Source organism: Podarcis cretensis (genome assembly GCF_951804945.1).
Source record: "Podarcis cretensis genome assembly, chromosome: 5".
Classification (NCBI taxonomy): Eukaryota; Metazoa; Chordata; class Lepidosauria; order Squamata; family Lacertidae; genus Podarcis; species Podarcis cretensis.
The window spans coordinates 68,111,446-68,130,100 of NC_137174.1; the positions used below are offsets into that span (position 1 = coordinate 68,111,446).

Sequence of the window (18,655 nt, forward strand, 5' to 3'; positions counted from 1 at the left end):
ACCTGAAATTGTTCTTAACCTGAAGCACCACTTTAGCCAAAGGGGCCTCCTGCTGCTGCAGCGCAGCCAGAGCCCGATTTCTGTTCTCATCCTGAAACAAAGTTCTTAATCTGAAGCACTATTTCTGGGTTAGCGGAGTCTGTAACCTGAAGCGTATGTAACCTGAGGTACCATTGTATCACCCTTGGTTAAAATTAGCACTAACAGGAGAAGGGCAGTTATGCCGAAACAGTGGAAAGCCCCAAAATGGGGTACCCTGAGGAGGGAGCTAAGCCAGCCCAAGATCTGTTGGATCCTGAGATGCTCTTATAGCTGGTACCAGCTGGCAACAAGCTTGATCACTGCACCAGTCTGGAGCGGGTACAGGGATCAGGGTTGATCTGCCTGTCCCTCACCCTGCCACCATGAGTGGCCAGGATGTGGGTCTGCTGCTCTGCAGAGCTTTGGTGGCAACAGCAGGGAACTGGGATTGTTCTGTTAGTGAACTACACTTAGTCATAACCAAGGGAAATGTTAGTCATGACTAACTGATTTTTTGTGACTAACTTGCAGGGTAATCATATACACTTCTACTCAGAAGCCGCAGTGTGTATAGGATGTAATCCTTTGTGAGCAGTGTGTGTATGTGTGCACGTGCATGTGTGTGCACATGTGCATCTGCGTACATGCAGTTAGCCAAAATGTTTTCCAAGTTTAGTCAACTTTTTGTAGACACATATTCATATACTTGACTGTCATTACAACAGCAACAACTGAGGAGCAACTCTGTAAAGTTAGAGAGAATGCATTCAGGATCATGCATGGAGGAAAAGAAAATACAAGAACCCAAAACAATCTTACCTTATCAAAGGGAGGGTAATAAATAGGAAATTTGGAATATTCTTGAAATTTGATCTGCAAAGCTGTTGCATTTTCAGTGTATGGATTTGTCTGTACTGTTCCCATTGGATTCAACATTTCTTCAAGTTCATCTAGGCAACCAGAATACACATTTTGTGTTTATATTTAATAGCATTCAATCTGTAGCATAGCTAAACAAAATTCAAGGCAGGCAGGCCACATTAGCAGAAAAGCTCCTAGAGCCACAGTAAGAGCCTCAAGTAAGCAGAGCCAACTTTTATTTCCTATATAATTTTAATTTTAGAGGTTGGGTTTTAAAAGTCACAAGGCAAGCAAGGCAAGCTGGGAGAGGTGGTCAACTTCCACTGATGACTTTCATAGAAATCTCACACACATTCTATCCATCCATGGCCCCCCACCCTGAAACGAAGTGCAATAATTTCATCACACTGTGATGCACAGAACTGCTCTTCTACTCCTGGACCATTCCCATATGGGCATAAGAGATACCTTTTAATTCAATGTAGAAACAAGTTTACAAATCCCAGAGGTTGGAAAAGTCTACAGTGGTCTATTTCTATTTTAAATCCATAATAAAAATGTAGCAGACTTGCTATAACAGAAGTGACGAGGACATGAATTAAGCTCCATTCAGGATTATCCTTACTATGTTGGATTTCAAGTTCTGATATCCTGTTTCAGTGGTAGATGTTGGACATGTCATTAGCTTCATATCGAACATGGTGACTGGTGTACAGTCATACCTCATGTTACGTTTGCTTCAGGTTATGTTTTTTTCAGGTTGCGGACCACGGGAAACCTGGAAATACTGGAACAGGTCACTTCTGAGTTTTGCTGCTCGTGCAGAAGCGCCAAATCATGCCGGCGCCTACACAGACGTGGCACTTCAGCTTGCGAACGCTGCGGGTTGCGGACATGCCTCCGTCACGGATTACGTCCACAACTCGAGGTTCCACTGTAGTTATAAAGCTATTGCCAAATGTATAGTACAACAGGCCTTGCTCCCAATTAAATGTACGTGGCAAGTGTAGCCAATGGGGCCCTCCAGCTGTTGCTAGATGTGGTTAGGGATGCGGTCCAACAACATCTGAAGGGCTACCCTTTCTGTGCAGAAGACTGCAGCCTTCATGGACTTGAGGACCAGTGAGGTTTGGAATAATGTACTGGCAGCACAGAGATAACTCTTTCCTTTAAACCAAGGAGCACACACAAGTCAATGAAGTGGTTTGGCACTATTTTACCAGAAATTTCTGCTAAAACTTTGATGTGAGGGTGGGGATTACTTTTGGGGCTGGATTTGTTTCTTTTTCTAAAGAGAGAAAAAGCTAGCAATTCCATTCCAGGGATACGATATCTGTTATAAAAATACCGACTTTCACTTTTTGCTATGTTCTGCATTTTAAAAGAACCTCAAATTGAAAAAAAGGCAAAATGTTTAGTCAGCAGGAACTGGTAAGGATCCATTGAATTAATAATGCCAATTCAGTCTGTAGTCATGCAGTGATTATCCTATAGAATAGCTACTATTCCAGACCAAGTTATTTCATGCATTCAGCCAAAGCTGCACCTTAGCTGAACAAAAAAAATTCCTTCCAGTAGCACCTTAAAGACCAACTAAGTTAGTTCTTGGTATGAGCTTTCGTGTGCATGCACACTTCTTCAGATACACTGAAACAGAAGTTTCCAGACCCTTCTATATAGTGAGAAGGTGGGGAGGGGTATTACTCAGAAGGGTGGTGGGAATGGGTGATTGGCAGATAGCTGCGATGAGCCTGTTGACGACTCTTAACGACTGCAATAGGTCTTACAGGAAAAAGCAAGGGGTGAGAAGGTGAAAAATGGCTTTGTCATGTATAATGAGATAAGAATCCAAGGTCTTTGTTCAGACCAGGACTCTCCATGGTTTTAAGTTTGGTGATAAGTTGCAATTCAGCAGCTTCTCTTTCCAGTCTATTTCTGAAATTCCTTTGTAGTAAAACAGCTACTTTGAGATCTTGTATAGAATGTCCTGGGAGATTGAAGTGTTCTCCTACTGGTTTCTCTGTCTTGTGATTCCTGATGTCTGATTTATGTCCGTTTATTCTTTGGCGTAAGGTCTGGCCTGTTTGTCCAATATAGAGAGCTGAAGGACACTTTCAAATGCCAACTTCTGTTTCAGTGTATCTGAAGAAGTGTGCATGCACACGAAAGCTCATACCAAGAACTAACTTAGTTGGTCTTTAAGGTGCTACTGGAAGGAATTTTTTTTGTTTTGACTATGGCAGACCAACACGGCTACCTATCTGTAACCTTAGCTGAACAGTTGCTCCAAGCCCATGTCACATGAGTTAAGTGAAAAACATCAGAGTCAAAATTTGCCATAATAGTGCTTTTCCTGCACTAAGAAATTTCTTTATTTTACCTCATTTGCATTTTTTTTATATTACGAGGCATATTTTATTATCCATATTCTATCTGCGTTTTATAACCATAATCATTATCTTCATGTGCTCAGGAGACACTGAATTCTGTATTACAGGAAGTACTGAATGGATTGTGATCTGATGTTACGAAGTCTTCATTCAGTTTCAGAGGGGCTTTTGTGGAAGCCTAAGCAAGGCAGCCCCTCTGAAATGGATGGAGGCTGTGCAGTAACACTGCATAGCTGATGGCACAAGCAGCTTCTTATCACAAATTAAGCCTTACCAGGAAATGACGACCAGCTGTACAGTACGAGGTCTCCAGTTTTCAATTGTCCTTTAAAATCAAACACCATAGTATTGACCCATGCGACAGGGTAGTGCTGCAATGAAAAAATCATACTGTTTGAAGATGAGGCCATAGTGGATTCAAAACCTTAAGACAATGGAACAACACACACACATAACACACACAGAGAAAAAGAAGTTGTGATGTGGATTTGGAAAAATCCTAAATGCTCATTCCTAAAAAAAAGCTCAACTTTGACCTAAACCCCCTAAAACAGGCCTTCCTTCCCAAAAAAGGGTGTAGATCACTGCCAGTTTTTAACTCTGTGAGTAGATCGCAGTTTCTTGGGAGTTGGCCACCCCTGCAGTATAAGATGCTAGAACTACATGACGGATGAGGTGCATCATATTAGGTGAATTCTTTCCTCTGGAGCAGGGTTTCCCAAACAGGGAGGGGGGTCCCTCCAGCTGATTTTGGACTACATTTCCCATAACCCCTGACCACTGGTGCTGCTAAGGATGATGGGAGTTGTAGTCCAAAAACAGCTGAAGACTCAAGTTTCGGAAACCCTGCTCTGGGTCATGAAAATAGTTTAGTGCACACAACACACACACAACAATGTAGAGTGCAATTGTGTTTGTTATGAGAAACACCATGGAAAAGCAAGCAAAGCCTCAGCAAACTTGACTTCCATGCACAGTGTGGAAAAACTCTTGAGAACTAGGCTGAACACGATTTGTGCAATCTAGAATACCAGCAGAACTACAGCAAATTGAATGTATGCTTTTTAATGTTTTCCCAACATGGCATTTATTATCCTCTGGCAGAAAGCAATAGGTGAATATATACCGGTATGTGTGTATATATATATATATATATATGAAGCATTGACCTTTATTCCTTTTATTATATTCAAATGTAGAACAGTATGTGAAATTCAGAAATGGTAGAAATGAGAATCAAGTAGAAAATACAGCGAGGCAAGATTATTATTATTTGGTCCTATCCCCCTGTTTAAAAATTAATAGTACATACTCAAGTGTGTGTGTGTGTGTGTGTGTGTGTGTGTGTGTAAATATATATATTTCTCTCTCTTTCTCTCTATGTATGTGTGTATATGTATATGTGTGTGTATATATCAGTATATATCCTGACTTTCACTCTGAAGTTCAGAATTTTAAAAAGCTATGGAAATGAAAAGTATGCAAAACACATGCAGAGACTTCCCAGTACAACGAACAGGAATGTAAAGAAACGAATCCATTACCACTTTGCCAGCTTTCCTAATGGTCTGGTATTTGGACGGATTAAGTGTCTTGCTTGGATTATTTTTTTTCTTTTTATCCATCACAGCATAGACCACAAAGCACAGCCTAGCCATTCTTGGCAAATCACAGACGTTGATATCAAATTCCAAGGGTTCGTTCCAAACATGGTCATTTCTCCCAGATATTTCTGAGCTTACGATAGGTTTACAAAGGAGCTCAGTTCCATGGAAGAGACCAGCCCTGACATGAACCTGCAAGAGAGACATGACAGGGAAGTATCCAAACACATTCCAGAGAGTAAGGATTATTTACCTAGAAGTATTTCCTGCTTAGAAAGAAGGCAAGGCAGCTTTGGAATATTTGCCCTAATTAGTGTTCTTATGCTATGGTGCTAGAGAATTAGCTACGCTGAAGATCTAAGCAATCTGTGGGTATTGCCAAGGTAAACTGATGGTAAATATTTTGCTTCTCATGACTGGGCACAAAGTTTACCAATTAGGAGAGTAGATGGTGACAAGAAGCATAACTAACCTCACACACATATTTTTGCTTATATTTCTAGAACAGGAATGATAATGCCGATTCAGTATGCCTTTGAATCTTTGGAGGCAATTATTTTAACTGGGAAATGGTTCAATTTGTTTTTGAATTGCAAATTAGTATGCACGTATGGTATGTGATTATTTTCAAGTGCATATAATTGGCACATGCCTTAATATTCTACACTGCGTCCTAATGGAGTGATATTCCTATGTAAACATAGCTTTTTTAAAAAAAAAACAACAACCACAATGTATTCCTAAAGCTGTAGTCCTTTCTCTTTAATATAATTACCGAACTTTTTTGGGCTGTCTAAGGTACCTTTGCCGAAAAGCACTTTTCAAAATAGCAATACAAGCAAAAAAGTTAGTCACTCACAATCAGATTTCCTTCAAAGCTTACGGAATGGATTTTAGCCAGAACTAATGCTAAATCTCCCTGATTTTAAATGTGGTTTATTTCTGACAAATCTTTGTGGCAAAATCTTAAATAGCAGCTTAAATGAAGCACTGAGCACTGGTTTTTTTTTGAAAATGTAGACAAAAACTTGCTACACACATTATTGTCCCATTTTTTAAACAGATCATTGCACAATCTCTTTTCTCTCTCTCTTCTGTTTTCAGGAAGAAAAAGATTGCTAGGATTATAGATATGCATAATTTCTGCAATATTAATCCAAAATAACAAACAGGGAAACGATATTATATATTAATTAATTAATTAACTTTGTATACCACCCTTCATCTGTAGATCTCAAGGCGGTTCACAACATAAAAATACAATATAAAAACAAAGATTACATAAAACGCAGAATGGTAAAACATGTTTCTTAAAAATAGCTTTATGGAATTCTGCTTCTCCTTAGCAATTACTGCATTTGTCTCCCTTTCAGTATATAAAAACTTTAACTGATTTTTGTTCAAAACAATTTGCCCTGAAAGGTCAGTGAATTGTTTTAAACATCATGCCAGTCATGCCACACTATGAGCCCATTCATATATTTTTTTTTTTTGTCTTCTCCAGCTGAAAATTCATTCATTCACTTAACTGTATGCCAAACAAACAAGGGAAAATGCCTGCCATTCTATTTCATAGGCAAAATGCATAGGAAGGGATTTGTGCAGTAAGCTCTTACATGTTACAACAGGCATCCCCAAACTCATCCCTCCAGTTGTTTTGGGACTACAACTCCCATCATCTCTGACCATTGGTCCTCTTAGCTAGGGATGATGGGAGTTGTAGTCCTAAAAAAAATCTGGAGGGCCGAGTTTGGGGATGCCTGTGTTACAACCTTGGTTTAAAATGCATTCTTTTTACAGGAAATACCATTTCATTTGCTTCTACATTCAGCATCTTCAGTGAACTAAGTACAGAGCAAAATGCTTAGTGGAACCAGATTATACTTGCAAATCTTTTAAAAGCTGGAAATTCATCTGAACATTTACAAAAACATTTACATATTAATGCCATAAAATTAGGAATATCTTTCAGTTTCAGTTAAATTTGCAGATTGATTAAGAGTTCATATATCACCTTACGTCATGATATTTCTGTCTACCTAAATATTTTTCAAGACAAGTATCATTTAGCGTCACTCTGTAGCTTTTGATTTAGAGCTCAGCCAGAGATTCAAGCCGATTCCCAATTGTAATCATGTAGTCATTTAGACTACTGGTATTTAAATCAGGCACTTGTTTATTAAATAATCAAATCAAATGCAGCCTTGACAAAACAAAGGAAATTTGTTAAGACGACCAGCAGAAACATCACTTGTGTTGGGGAGGAATTTAGTTACCTTAGCTGTCTCTTCTGTGTTCAACTTGTTGCCATTCACTAGGACTACCTTGAAAGGATTGTTAATATCCCATACACTTTGAGTCAACTGTTGTAGAAAGGAAACAGCAATGAGAGATTTCCAGGCTTTTTGAGAAACGCATACATTTGAAGATCATGCTGCTTAAAAAACAGCCCTGCACTAAATCAATAACTAATGTCTCTCTTCTGCAAAGAATGTTTCTCTTTTGCCAAGAATGGCTTATGGAGGTAGCAATACAAACATTAACTAACAGTCAACTTTAAACTGCATTTTAAAATGATTTGCTTGTACCTTCCAGACATGAATGCAACAATTCTTAAAATGAATGAGAAAACTCACACGTGTTTTTTTGGGTGGTAGAGGAACAGGAGGGTTGCCTGGTTTTCGGTTTATGGCAGCTTCTATAGCCACCATTTCCTGATCACACATTTTTTTTATGGTGCTGCATTCAACAAGAGTGAGTTGAGGAAGGGCTCTGCTCATCACACAACGATGGATATACTGAGAAAGGAAGAGAGGCAATGAATCTGTTATTTGCATGCTGAAAATTAAACATGAAGTCCTTAAAGCATGTTTTATTTAGGTCCATATATATACTTCAAAAAGGAAGTGGGGGAAATCATTTGGCGTCATTTATGCTTTCAAAAAAGCAATTAACCAGTCAAGCACATTCACACTTAAAAGATTTGCAGCAACTCTTGATTCATTTTCAAAAATGTTTCATATTTTTGGGTGCTTGGGCAACAAAGCACCTAGAATAGGTATTGTAGAGCAAAACACAGAGTTCACATCTGAATTGTCCAGTTATATATTTCTTCATGTATGACATTACCAAAGAAGTAAAAAAATAGACATCTTGGGAGAAAACACCAACTTCCACCCACTCAATATCTGATTATTTTTTGAAGACACACCTCCTAAACAATCATATTACTTTAAAAGAAAAGAAAAGAAAAGAATACCTGGAACTGAATTAATGGATGGTCCCCAAAAACATATTCCAGTCTTCCACTAACTTGCAGAACATAGTCAGAAGGATCAACTTCTTCATCTTCTCTTCCATGGATAGTCAAACGTTTACGAATTGCTAGTTCATTCAGCTTGATAGGGTTTATATTAGGAGACACCTGAAAACTAAATACGTCCTGTTAAAAAGAAGATGTAATAGCTATTACTTTCAAGTATGAATGAATATAAGTAATTCATTTTACTTTAGAGAATAAACCCCCCAGTCTATGGACCATATAGGTTTTAATAAGAATATTTCCTGATTTATATATAAAAAGAAATCTGGTAGGTGTAGGTACCCATTTTACTATTTAATACGCAATTGTGCAGGATAAAATACGTTTCTTCACATGGATCCTCATCACAGAGCCTATTATGTTGTGCAAAAATGCTTTTATAAGAGTACATACAGAGCTTTTATTTTTTCGAACACACTAAGAAGATGCAGGAATTCAAAAGCAATTATTTACAAATGCCTGCTTTCATTTTACATTTTATGATGAATAATATTTTTTGTCTACAGGCCTATTTATATAGCAGCCTTCTGGTAGCAAGCCAAACCTTGCAATGGAAAATCATAGCCATAATGAAGAAGTCTGTCAAAATCAATTCAATATTTTCTCAGTTTCAAAAGTTATCTGTCTCAAAAAAGCTACTTTCCCTGAAGTTAACTGCCAGATACAGAGGCCCTCGCAATTCAGTTTTTTAAAAAGGAGACCTCAAACACAGTGTTTCTATAGAATTTTTTTTTATATAAAATGTTCTAAACACTAATGTATAAAGGTCAAAATAGACTTTAGATTAATGGCATACATTGAATCTCATGCTTTGGAACCCTTCAGGAAGATGATTCAGAAACTTCAACTGGTCAAAAATTCAGCAGTCAGATTACTGACTGAGGTTCAATTTAGATCTCATATAGCCCACTTTAAAACTGCTGCACTGGTTGATAGCTCATTTCTGGGTCCATTCAAGGTGCACAAGGTAGGGTTTAAAGCCCATACCAACTCAAATACATCCATCAAAAGCTATGCAAGATGTCTATTATCTCTGTTTGGACTCTGTTTTAGGCCCAACGAAAGAATTGTTGCCATTGCACCACATGGTCAACTAAGTGTTACAAATACAGCTTGCCACTGTATAAAGTTTATTTTTTATTGACTGCTCGATTGGACTAGATTTTAACAGTGTATATATTTTTATATACTGTTTATTTGTATATCTGTACTGAAAATTTATTGTATTTGTATATTTGTACTGAAATGATTGCACGACAGACAGTATCTAAATAGCTTAATAAAGCAAACAAACAGTACTTTAAATAGGGCAGATACCACTGGACATAGATGTTACAGACATTACTCTGTGTGTAAATGTGTTCAGAGCTATTAGAAGACACCTATTCATCTCACAGCGACAACTTTCCAAGTGTTTGACAATGTACATTTTGCAACTTGCAAGTGGAAATTACTTGAGGTAGCTGTGGAAGTGTTTTCTAATTATGGCCAATAATCCTACCCGGCAGTTGTCAAAATGAACAGCCACAACTAGATTGCCACCATAAAGTTTATCTTGGAGGTTTTCCTGTGTTGCTGGCTCTAGGTGCGGTGGGTAAGTGTACTTCAACCAGTCCATCCAAGACAGCCCCACCAGTGACTGCATCTTCTCTTCACTGATTAGCCGCATTTTAATCCGGAATTCTTTGACTTCTGGGTCTTGAAGGGCATCAAACTCATGGAGGCCTGAAATGATTTAATTAAACAATACATATTTGTTAAAGTGTCAGAGGCAAAGAATCACATTGCACCACACGGCCAACTAAGGTTTACTCCAAGTAGACCCACTGAAATTAATGGGCCTAATTCCATTATAGACACTAATTTCAATGGGGTAAGGTAAAGGTAAAGGTAAAGGGACCCCTGACCATTAGGCCCAGTCGTGACCGACTCTGGGGTTGCGGCGCTCATCTCGCTTTATTGGCCAAGGGAGCCGGCGTACAGCTTCTGGGTCATGTGGCCAGCATGACTAAGCCACTTCTGGTGAACCAGAGCAGCACACGGAAACGCCGTTTACCTTCCCGCCAGAGCGGCACCTATTTATCTACTTGCACTTTGACGTGCTTTCGAACTGCTAGGTTGGCAGGAGCAGGGACCGAGCAACGGGAGCTCACCCCGTTGCGGGGATTTGAACCACTGACCTTCTGATCGGCAAGACACTAATTTCAATGGGGTTACTCTGAGTAAAATTTAGCTGAACTTAGCTAAGTTAGCCCAAAAAGTTGTTTCTTCTTTTAGTGTTATTACACAAACCAATTCAATGCCACATTTTCCATTAAAAACCCTAACTCCATTAAACAAACACACACACACACAAACAAGCATTCAAGATACTACCACAGCTGTCATTTTGAACTTTCCATGTAGAATATGCTGCTGAGGAAGTCTGAGATTTATTTATTTTTTTGTAAATCACAGCTATAGGTTTACTTTGTCTTCCACGGAACACTGAAATCATATTTTGACTGAGTACTTTGATAAGTATTTTGACTTTTATAGGAAAAAGACACAAAAAGAGCAAAATTGATATAGGCTGCTCATTCAAAAGGTTATGAATTGCACCTTACATATGCATAGTACAGTACAGGAGGTGTGGGAAGAGGAACATTACATTTTCTATTAATACTTTAGTAATAACTTCAGTTGTATTTGCCAATGTCTAAGGCGTTTAAACACAAGCTTTCACTGAGGAGCACATGGCATAAAGCGCAGGTCAAGCAGGTTCGAAGAGGAATAACTAATTCTACCCTGAGAAGTACAAAGAACCAGAGAACTTGCTTTGTTCAAAACAGGGGAAATTGCCCAGTCATTCTTTTTCGAAATAATCAGTTACAAAAATCTATAAAAGAACTCTGTACGTCAGTAGAAGCCATTGTCAGTGCAGACAAGTTAGGGTTCAGTTTGCTGTTGAAAGCTAAACAGAACTTGTAGATATTGTGCCAGGAACTAACAACTGGCCATTGTTTCTGATGGGAAGCATGGCCTGCCTATTGATTATTTTTAATTTCAACATAAAATGCATCATTCCCTTTGCAAATTGCAAGCATGAAAAAAATTATTATGTTAAAAATTCAACAGCAGCTGACTGCATTATGCCGCTGTGTACCAGCTGCTGGGAACTGCAGGTGGGCAGAGTGCTGTTGTGCTTATGTCCATCTTGCAGCCTTCCCACAGGCATCTGGCTGGCCTGTGAGAACAGGATGCTGGACCAGATTGGTCACTGGCGTGATCCGGCAGGGTCACCTTATATTCTTACGACTTGTTTCTGAATTCCTCAATAAGTAAATTTCTAGCTGTATATGGCAAGACAACCACTGGCCTGCCAATGGTGGGTGGGACCAGAGGCAAAAGCCAACAGAGAAAATAATGTAAAGCTTACTTTTGTACAGGCAAGTTTCTACAAGCATTTGCATGACCCTCTCAACTCTCCACCTAGGCCAGCAGTTCTCAACCTGTGGGTCCCCAGATGTTGTTGGACTACAACTCCCATCATCCCTGAGCTAAGGTCTTGCTAGCTAGGGGTGATGGGAGTTGTAGTTCAACAACATCTGGGGACCCACAGGTTGAGAAAGGCTGATCTAGTTAAACAAGAAGAATTAACAAAGTTTAAGAGCTATGGGGGAGCAATACTTGTGGTGCAAAACACAGCCAGTAAAAGGGTGTGGCAAGGGAGAGACGAAAGGCCCAAACAGAGAGGTCTTGTAGGCTGTATCCAGTCCCTGGACCTGAGGTTCACCCTAGCCCTGCCTTAAAGGGAGCTGAATCAGAACATCCGGAAGAATTTTAAATACACACATAGAAAACATATTGGTTATTCAAATGCTAAAGTCGCAATTACGGCCTTTGCTAATGCTGTTGCAAAGATATTCCTCTCCCATGCAGTCTGCTGCAGATGGTAGAAAAAGAGGATTTTCTCTGGCTTGCCCTTCTTTTTTGAAAGGCATGTTCACAGTGATTGGTTACTACCACCGCTAACATGAGGAGCACCTGGTTACAAGGAATTGCTCCAACTCAAACATTGGGTCAGCAGCCTTTTTGGCCCATGGGCACATTTGGACTTTTTAGCTTATGCAAGTCCCAGTCATTTCTCTCCCCAGTCCCCTGAGAGAGGGTGTACCCAAAGACATTGCCTTTCCAGGGGTCCTGGATAAAAAGTCAGATACAGTAGAATTAATCTGAGGTTTGAAAAGCAAATAGGAAATAGGAAAGGGAATGTCAGAGGCTTCACGGGCACCCATGGAAGACCTCAAGGGTCCCAATGCATGCCTGGGTACCACAGTGGGTACCCCTGCTGTAAGGAACTGTATGCATAAAATAAATTCCATCATGCAACTGGTCTTATAGGCCTCTGAGTCTGAGATAGACCGTAAGACAAACCAGTGTGGAATTACGAGTGCTGAGTACACAACATGGGCCTATTCCTGCATTCAATTGCCATAGATGTGGAGGCTTTAAAACTTCTCATGTCTCTGTGTGTGCGCGCATGTGTTTTAATTTTATGCTGCAAACCTACCCAGGGGCAGGATATCATTTACAAAAGAAACAAAAGTACAACTCCCCATGGGAGAAAAGCAATGAAACCGATAAACCTTACTTTCACTTTTGCAAACCATATGAAAACAGATATTTCTGTACTGTGTTTTCACTGATCACTGACAGGTGTGTCATTGCCATCACTAAAAAGTATGTGATCCTCAGCTTCCCTGTCAATTTTGGGAGCTGCAGCTGTGTGTAGAAGTTTCCACCCTGTTCTTAGTTCCAAGGTATTCTTTGGCTGCTGTATTGCTGAGGTCCCCTGAATGAATACCATAGAGCCCTACAGACAAATCACCACCATCCTTTTCAGTAGCAATCTTGAGCTGTGACAGAGAGCAGAGAATTGTTGCTGACCTTACATGAAGATGCAACACAAGATTAGAGATCCTTACAACCACAATTTTTGTCTTGACAACAAAGACTGCCCCAAGCCTGTGGAGCACTGGAAGAAGTAGAAGTTTGGTGTCTAATACATTTCTATCTTAAGTCAAGATAAGCCTGTTCAATTATACCTGATGGTGAAAATCATTAAAATGGATTTTTAAGGAAAGAATATCCAATTAATACGAGTTATTTACAGTCCAATTACTGGGTAGTGTACATATTAACGTGCATCCATCATACCTTGTATGCACATCATTAATAGAACATTATCACTATCCAACATTTGTAACATCCTTACACAGAAACACATACAATTGATTTCTGAATGCATTCTTCAATATGGTATTTACTCTAATTATGATGCTATGTAAAACTATTAAAATTTGGGTGTTTTTTTCATAGTTAATTAGAACAAGGGAAACACATTCAAGGACAGAAAATGGTCATGTTAAATTTTATTTGGGGTTAATCTTACTATAGTTAAGCCCAGTCCTTTTAATGCTTTCAGGCTAATTTCAATCCACCTCAGTGCTCTTTTGGTGCTGTATCTCCATCTCCACAGCCAAGAACACCAATATTTACCTTTTCCTATGAGGACACCTATTTTAGAGTCCAATTTTTCGCCTGGGTCGCAGCTTCTTGTAATTAGTTGTAGGACAGGAAGGAATGGTCTAACATCACAGAGTCTGCGTGTCTCATCTTCCAGTTCTTCACGTACCGCTGTTTGGTTCACACAAGAGAACATATAGGAGTCGATCTCCATAAGAAGATGAAACAGAGGGTAACTCTGTGCTTCCTTCCATAATAGCTGCAAATAAGCACAGAGACCGTAATAGTAGAATGCTTTGTTCACAAAACCCACTCATTGGAAAGTAAGACCTCTGTCAACTGTACGCACAGCATTAGGTAGGTGTTTCTGTATCACTCATGCAAGCCCTTACTTCAGCTTAAACAAACTTCCTTCAGGATCATCAGGAGGTTTGGGCTGAGTGTTCATCAGTATGCGGATGATACCCAGCTCTACCTCTCTTTTAAATCAGAACCAGTGAAGGTGGTGAAGGTCCTGTGTGAGTGTCTGGAGGCGGTTGGAGGATGGATGGCGGCTAACAGATTGAGGTTGAATCCTGACAAGACAGAAGTACTGTTTTTGGGGGACAGGAGGCGGGCGGGTGTGGAGGATTCCCTGGTCCTGAATGGGGTAACTGTGCCCCTGAAGGACCAGGTGCGCAGCCTGGGAGTCATTTTGGACTCACAGCTGTCCATGGAGGCACAGGTCAAATCTGTATCCAGGGCAGCTGTTTACCAGCTCCATCTGGTACGTAGGCTGAGACCCTATCTGCCTGCGGACTGTCTCGCCAGAGTGGTGCATGCTCTGGTTATCTCCCGCTTGGACTACTGCAATGCGCTCTACGTGGGGCTACCTTTGAAGGTGACCCGGAAACTACAACTAATCCAGAATGCGGCAGCTAGACTGGTGACTGGGAGCGGCTGCCGAGACCATATAACACCGGTCTTGAAAGACCTACATTGGCTCCCAGTACGTTTCCAAGCACAATTCAAAGTGTTGGTGCTGACCTTTAAAGCCCTAAACGGCCTCAGTCCAGTATACCTGAAGGAGCGTCTCCTCCCCCATCGTTCTGCCCGGACACTGAGGTCCAGCTCCGAGGGCCTTCTGGCGGTTCCCTCACTGCAAGAGGCCAAGTTACAGGGAACCAGGCAGAGGGCCTTCTCGGTAATGGCGCCCGCCCTGTGGAACGCCCTCCCATCAGATGTCAAAGCGATAAACAACTACCTGACATTCAGAAGACATCTGAAGGCAGCCCTGTTCAGGGAAGTTTTTAATATGTGACATTTTAGTGTATTTTTCATCTTTGTTGGAAGCCGCCCAGAGTGGCTGGGGAAACCCAGCCAGATGGGCGGGGTACAAATAATAAATTATTATTATTATTATTATTCTTACTTCAATCAAACACAGCTGACTCAAGCCTCCAGAGAATAGTGGTAGGTCATTCATCTATTTTAAATTAATACAGCCATTGTTTTTTAAAACTAAAAATCACTGGTCCTGAAAGAAAACTGGTTCTCTCTGCTGTGCTGGAACAAAGTGTCAAGAGTAAAAAGGTACACATGTCACTGTCTGTATTCATGTTTCAGTAATAAAAACAAGTGCTAAGAGGTGGGGTGGGACTTCTTTCCCAAGTTAGTTCTTCTGTATTATTATTTTTTTTTTTTGACTGCTGGTTTGGCAAGATTGTTATAGGGTTTTGGCCATGAAGCATCTGAAAAGGACATCAATTTCAGGTCAGTTGAAGAACTTATGGGCCACTAAGATTTCTGCATCTATCAGCCAGTAAGCTAGTTAAACAAATGACATCTCAGCAAAAAAGAATCTGTCTACTAGTAAGAGAATATGTAGCAAGCAGATTCCAAGGTTCCCAGGGCCCCATAACACACTACTGGTGGTGGCTGTTTTCCATGGGGTTTTGTTCCTGCCCGCCCATGTTGGCGGAGCACGCATAAGCGTGATCTTCCTCATTATATCCCCATTATGCCCTGACCCCAGGGGTGGGGGGAGGGAGGTGCAGTGGAGGTGGGCCACCCCAGGTGTCACCCCCAAGGGGGGGTGACAAAATGCTGGGTGGCACTCACCGTGGGGCCTCCAGAGAGTGACGCAGTCGCTTGGGCGCCCACAGGCTCCACGCTGCCCCAAACGGTCTGCCCGCTGCCTCTTCCCCAGTTGTGGGGTAGCTGAGTGGGAGAAGGTAGGCAGACTCCTTGGAGACTCCATGGAGTGTCCTGCCCCAGCTGGCCCTGCCCCTATGGGCAGCTGGCCATACCACTGGGCGCAGGGCACACGTGCAGCGCAGGCACCTGATCAGCTTGCCCTGCCGCTGTCTGCCCCACTCCCATTACCTTCCCATCTTGCTCTCTTCTGGGTCCAAAAGGACCCACACATCGGCAGTCACACATCAATTGGATGGGCGCAAAAAGGTCACCTCCTGTACTTGTGAATTCTTTCCTGTAATGTCCATGGGGGTGACTAGAACTGCATTTAGACATGAAGATTATTCCATTAGCTTTCCTGGTTATAATGCTAGCACTTCTGTCCTGCTTTCTAAAGTTCCATTTACACTGCAATACTTGCTGTGTTGTGAACTGTTTTGGGGGTTTTTTTTATTGATATACTACTGCCATGCCACACTAAATCTCATTCGCACGAGTGGGTTTGGTGTTACACTGAATTGTGTCATCATTTGTGTGTGTGTGTTTCTATTCCCCCATGATTCCCCCATGAAAACTGTGGGAAAGAACTGTATGCTGGAATGCCACTCCAAATTTCATCACACGGCATGACCCATGAAAACCACGGGGAAATCACACCACAGGATTTTCCAGGTAACCAGGGTTGCATCTGAATTTTCTCTGGAAGTGATTAACAGAGAAATGAACCCTAAAATTTCCATAGATTTCCATAAATGTTCCTTAATCCATGTGAAAGATCACAAAAAATCAGGTAAGGAACCACTGGGAAAATGAAATAAAATACTGTCTGAATGCAGCCTAGTTCTAACCAACATAGTTACAAGAACACACACTTGCATGAGAACAACAATGGGATGATGCTCATGTAGAAGCTAATGTTTTATAGGGATCTGCCCTTCAAATCAGACCCCTAAGTCATGTTTCACAAAATTTAAATCAGGTTACATACTCAGGAATATTATTCTAAACACTTAAATTATATGAGAAACAAAATGCACTTCAATAGACACTTCAAGAGCAAGCCAGTTTTACCTGTTCTGTATTACCTGTTTTATAAGACTGATAGTGGCATCACGTGGGACATCTAGACTGATGTAAATTCCAGTGGGAAGCAGGAAGTCCACAGATATTAAGCCATCAGCTGCTATCTGTGAATCTACTGCCCAGATGTCCAGGGCATCTGCCATGGCAGGAGGCATAATGGACTTTAAATCTCATAACCATGTGGTCCTAGAAGAAAAAATAAGTTAGAATAATTTACTATGTTCACTTCCATAGGACTGCTTTTAAATCAGAACCAAATACTACACAAACATCAAAGTGTACCAAACAGTAGCACCAACACTCACATAGACAAAGTTTATGAGAAGACGCTGCCTTTTTAGGCATGACTTCTGGTCAGAGCTTCACTTAAGTTTGTCTAATGTAGAGTAAGGGAGAAATAAAGAAGGAAAGAACTGCAATATTCTGAAGGGTATTTTTCACATTTAAAAAACTTCCAGTCTAGTAGGCATTTGGAAATGAGGAGTTCTAGAAGGCAAAAAACAACACACACAATAGATTGCTATGCTAGCTCTGAGCTGTGATTAGAAATCTTTGTAATGGAGAGACTGTCCAACTGTGAAATTAGAGGAAAATACAAATTTCAAGTTAGAATATCTTGTGCAGACTTTTTTTTGGGGGGGGGGGGAGAAGCACAAAAGTGTGATTATGAGATGTGCAACTAGTAAATAATAATCCCAGAAGGTTGATTTTTGCTGCCATTGAATCTATAGTTTAAAGACAGCCCAACCCCAACTTTGCAATGTCTGGGTGCACAAAATACATCTTATAATGCATGTTATAGCCCGAGTTGAGAATTTACATTTACAAAACTCAAGTACAAAGCCCTCTTGGACAAATATTTACATGGTCCATTGGATTCTACCATGTAGGCAACATAATGGGTCAAAACTCTAAAAAAGGCATATTTAGCTTAGAAAAGGGAGAATGTCATAGTAGCTTTCAAATACCTAAAATCCTGCTATTTTTATATAGGGGTCAGAAAAGCAGAGCAGCAATTGGGTGTTCTAGAGATAATTGAAGAAGCACGAAAGCAAAGGGGTTTCAATAGGAACAAATCAATTAACAGTTTAGCAATGTGTACAGGGCTAAGTTCACCCATGCAGTAAAGAGGTATGGAAGTGGCTTCAAACCGCCACAGAGCGCAAGGCTGTGTACACAATACCAAATTAAAATACAGCAGTGGGAGCACAGTGGATGCACAGGACATGGGAGTGTAAGCCCAAATTTCCCTACACAGTAAGCCATTCATGTCAGAAGCTTACCCTCATCCCAGGAGTTTTCACCTCATTCTTGCAAAGATGTCACAATGGACATGGCGAAAATCACTGAAGCCTTGTGGGAAGTGAATCCCATGAACAGCATACCACACAATCTCTCTTCCATTTAATGGCTTTTTTCAAGTGGTGATCATGTCATAATGTCGTGTGTGAACTAGATGTAATCCTATAAGCAATCCTGCTCTCACCAGGTGACATTTGATGCCTGCAGTTTTGGGACTTGGGAACTGTTTGCGTGGACAGACGGAGTCCCCAGATCCTGAGCAGTCCCCCCCTCCCGTCATGTGGAATAACGACTCAAGACAACATGCTATGGGATTAAATTGGCCACAACTTTATTAAATTTCAAGTGTGAGTAGACCTTGGCTCAGGCATTGGGCGTTCTCCCTCCCC

At 40.7% G+C, this 18,655-nt stretch overlaps 1 protein-coding gene across 7 annotated transcripts in view; it reads right to left on the bottom strand.

Moving 5' to 3' along the window:
- The window catches only part of PIK3CB (phosphatidylinositol-4,5-bisphosphate 3-kinase catalytic subunit beta), a 110,408-nt gene that overhangs the window by 25,378 nt on the left and 66,375 nt on the right, over nt 1-18,655 (bottom strand). For all 7 annotated transcript variants that reach the window (XM_079975852.1, XM_079975853.1, XM_079975857.1 and 4 more), the window contains 9 exons: nt 16,967-17,150; nt 13,740-13,965; nt 9,700-9,923; nt 8,136-8,318; nt 7,513-7,674; nt 7,153-7,239; nt 4,817-5,068; nt 3,547-3,643; nt 841-971 (listed from right to left, as the gene is read on the bottom strand). In XM_079975852.1, the coding sequence (XP_079831978.1) occupies nt 841-971; nt 3,547-3,643; nt 4,817-5,068; nt 7,153-7,239; nt 7,513-7,674; nt 8,136-8,318; nt 9,700-9,923; nt 13,740-13,965; nt 16,967-17,119 (1,515 nt within the window). In that variant the 5' untranslated portion in view covers nt 17,120-17,150. The remainder of the gene's footprint in view (nt 1-840; nt 972-3,546; nt 3,644-4,816; nt 5,069-7,152; nt 7,240-7,512; nt 7,675-8,135; nt 8,319-9,699; nt 9,924-13,739; nt 13,966-16,966; nt 17,151-18,655) is intronic.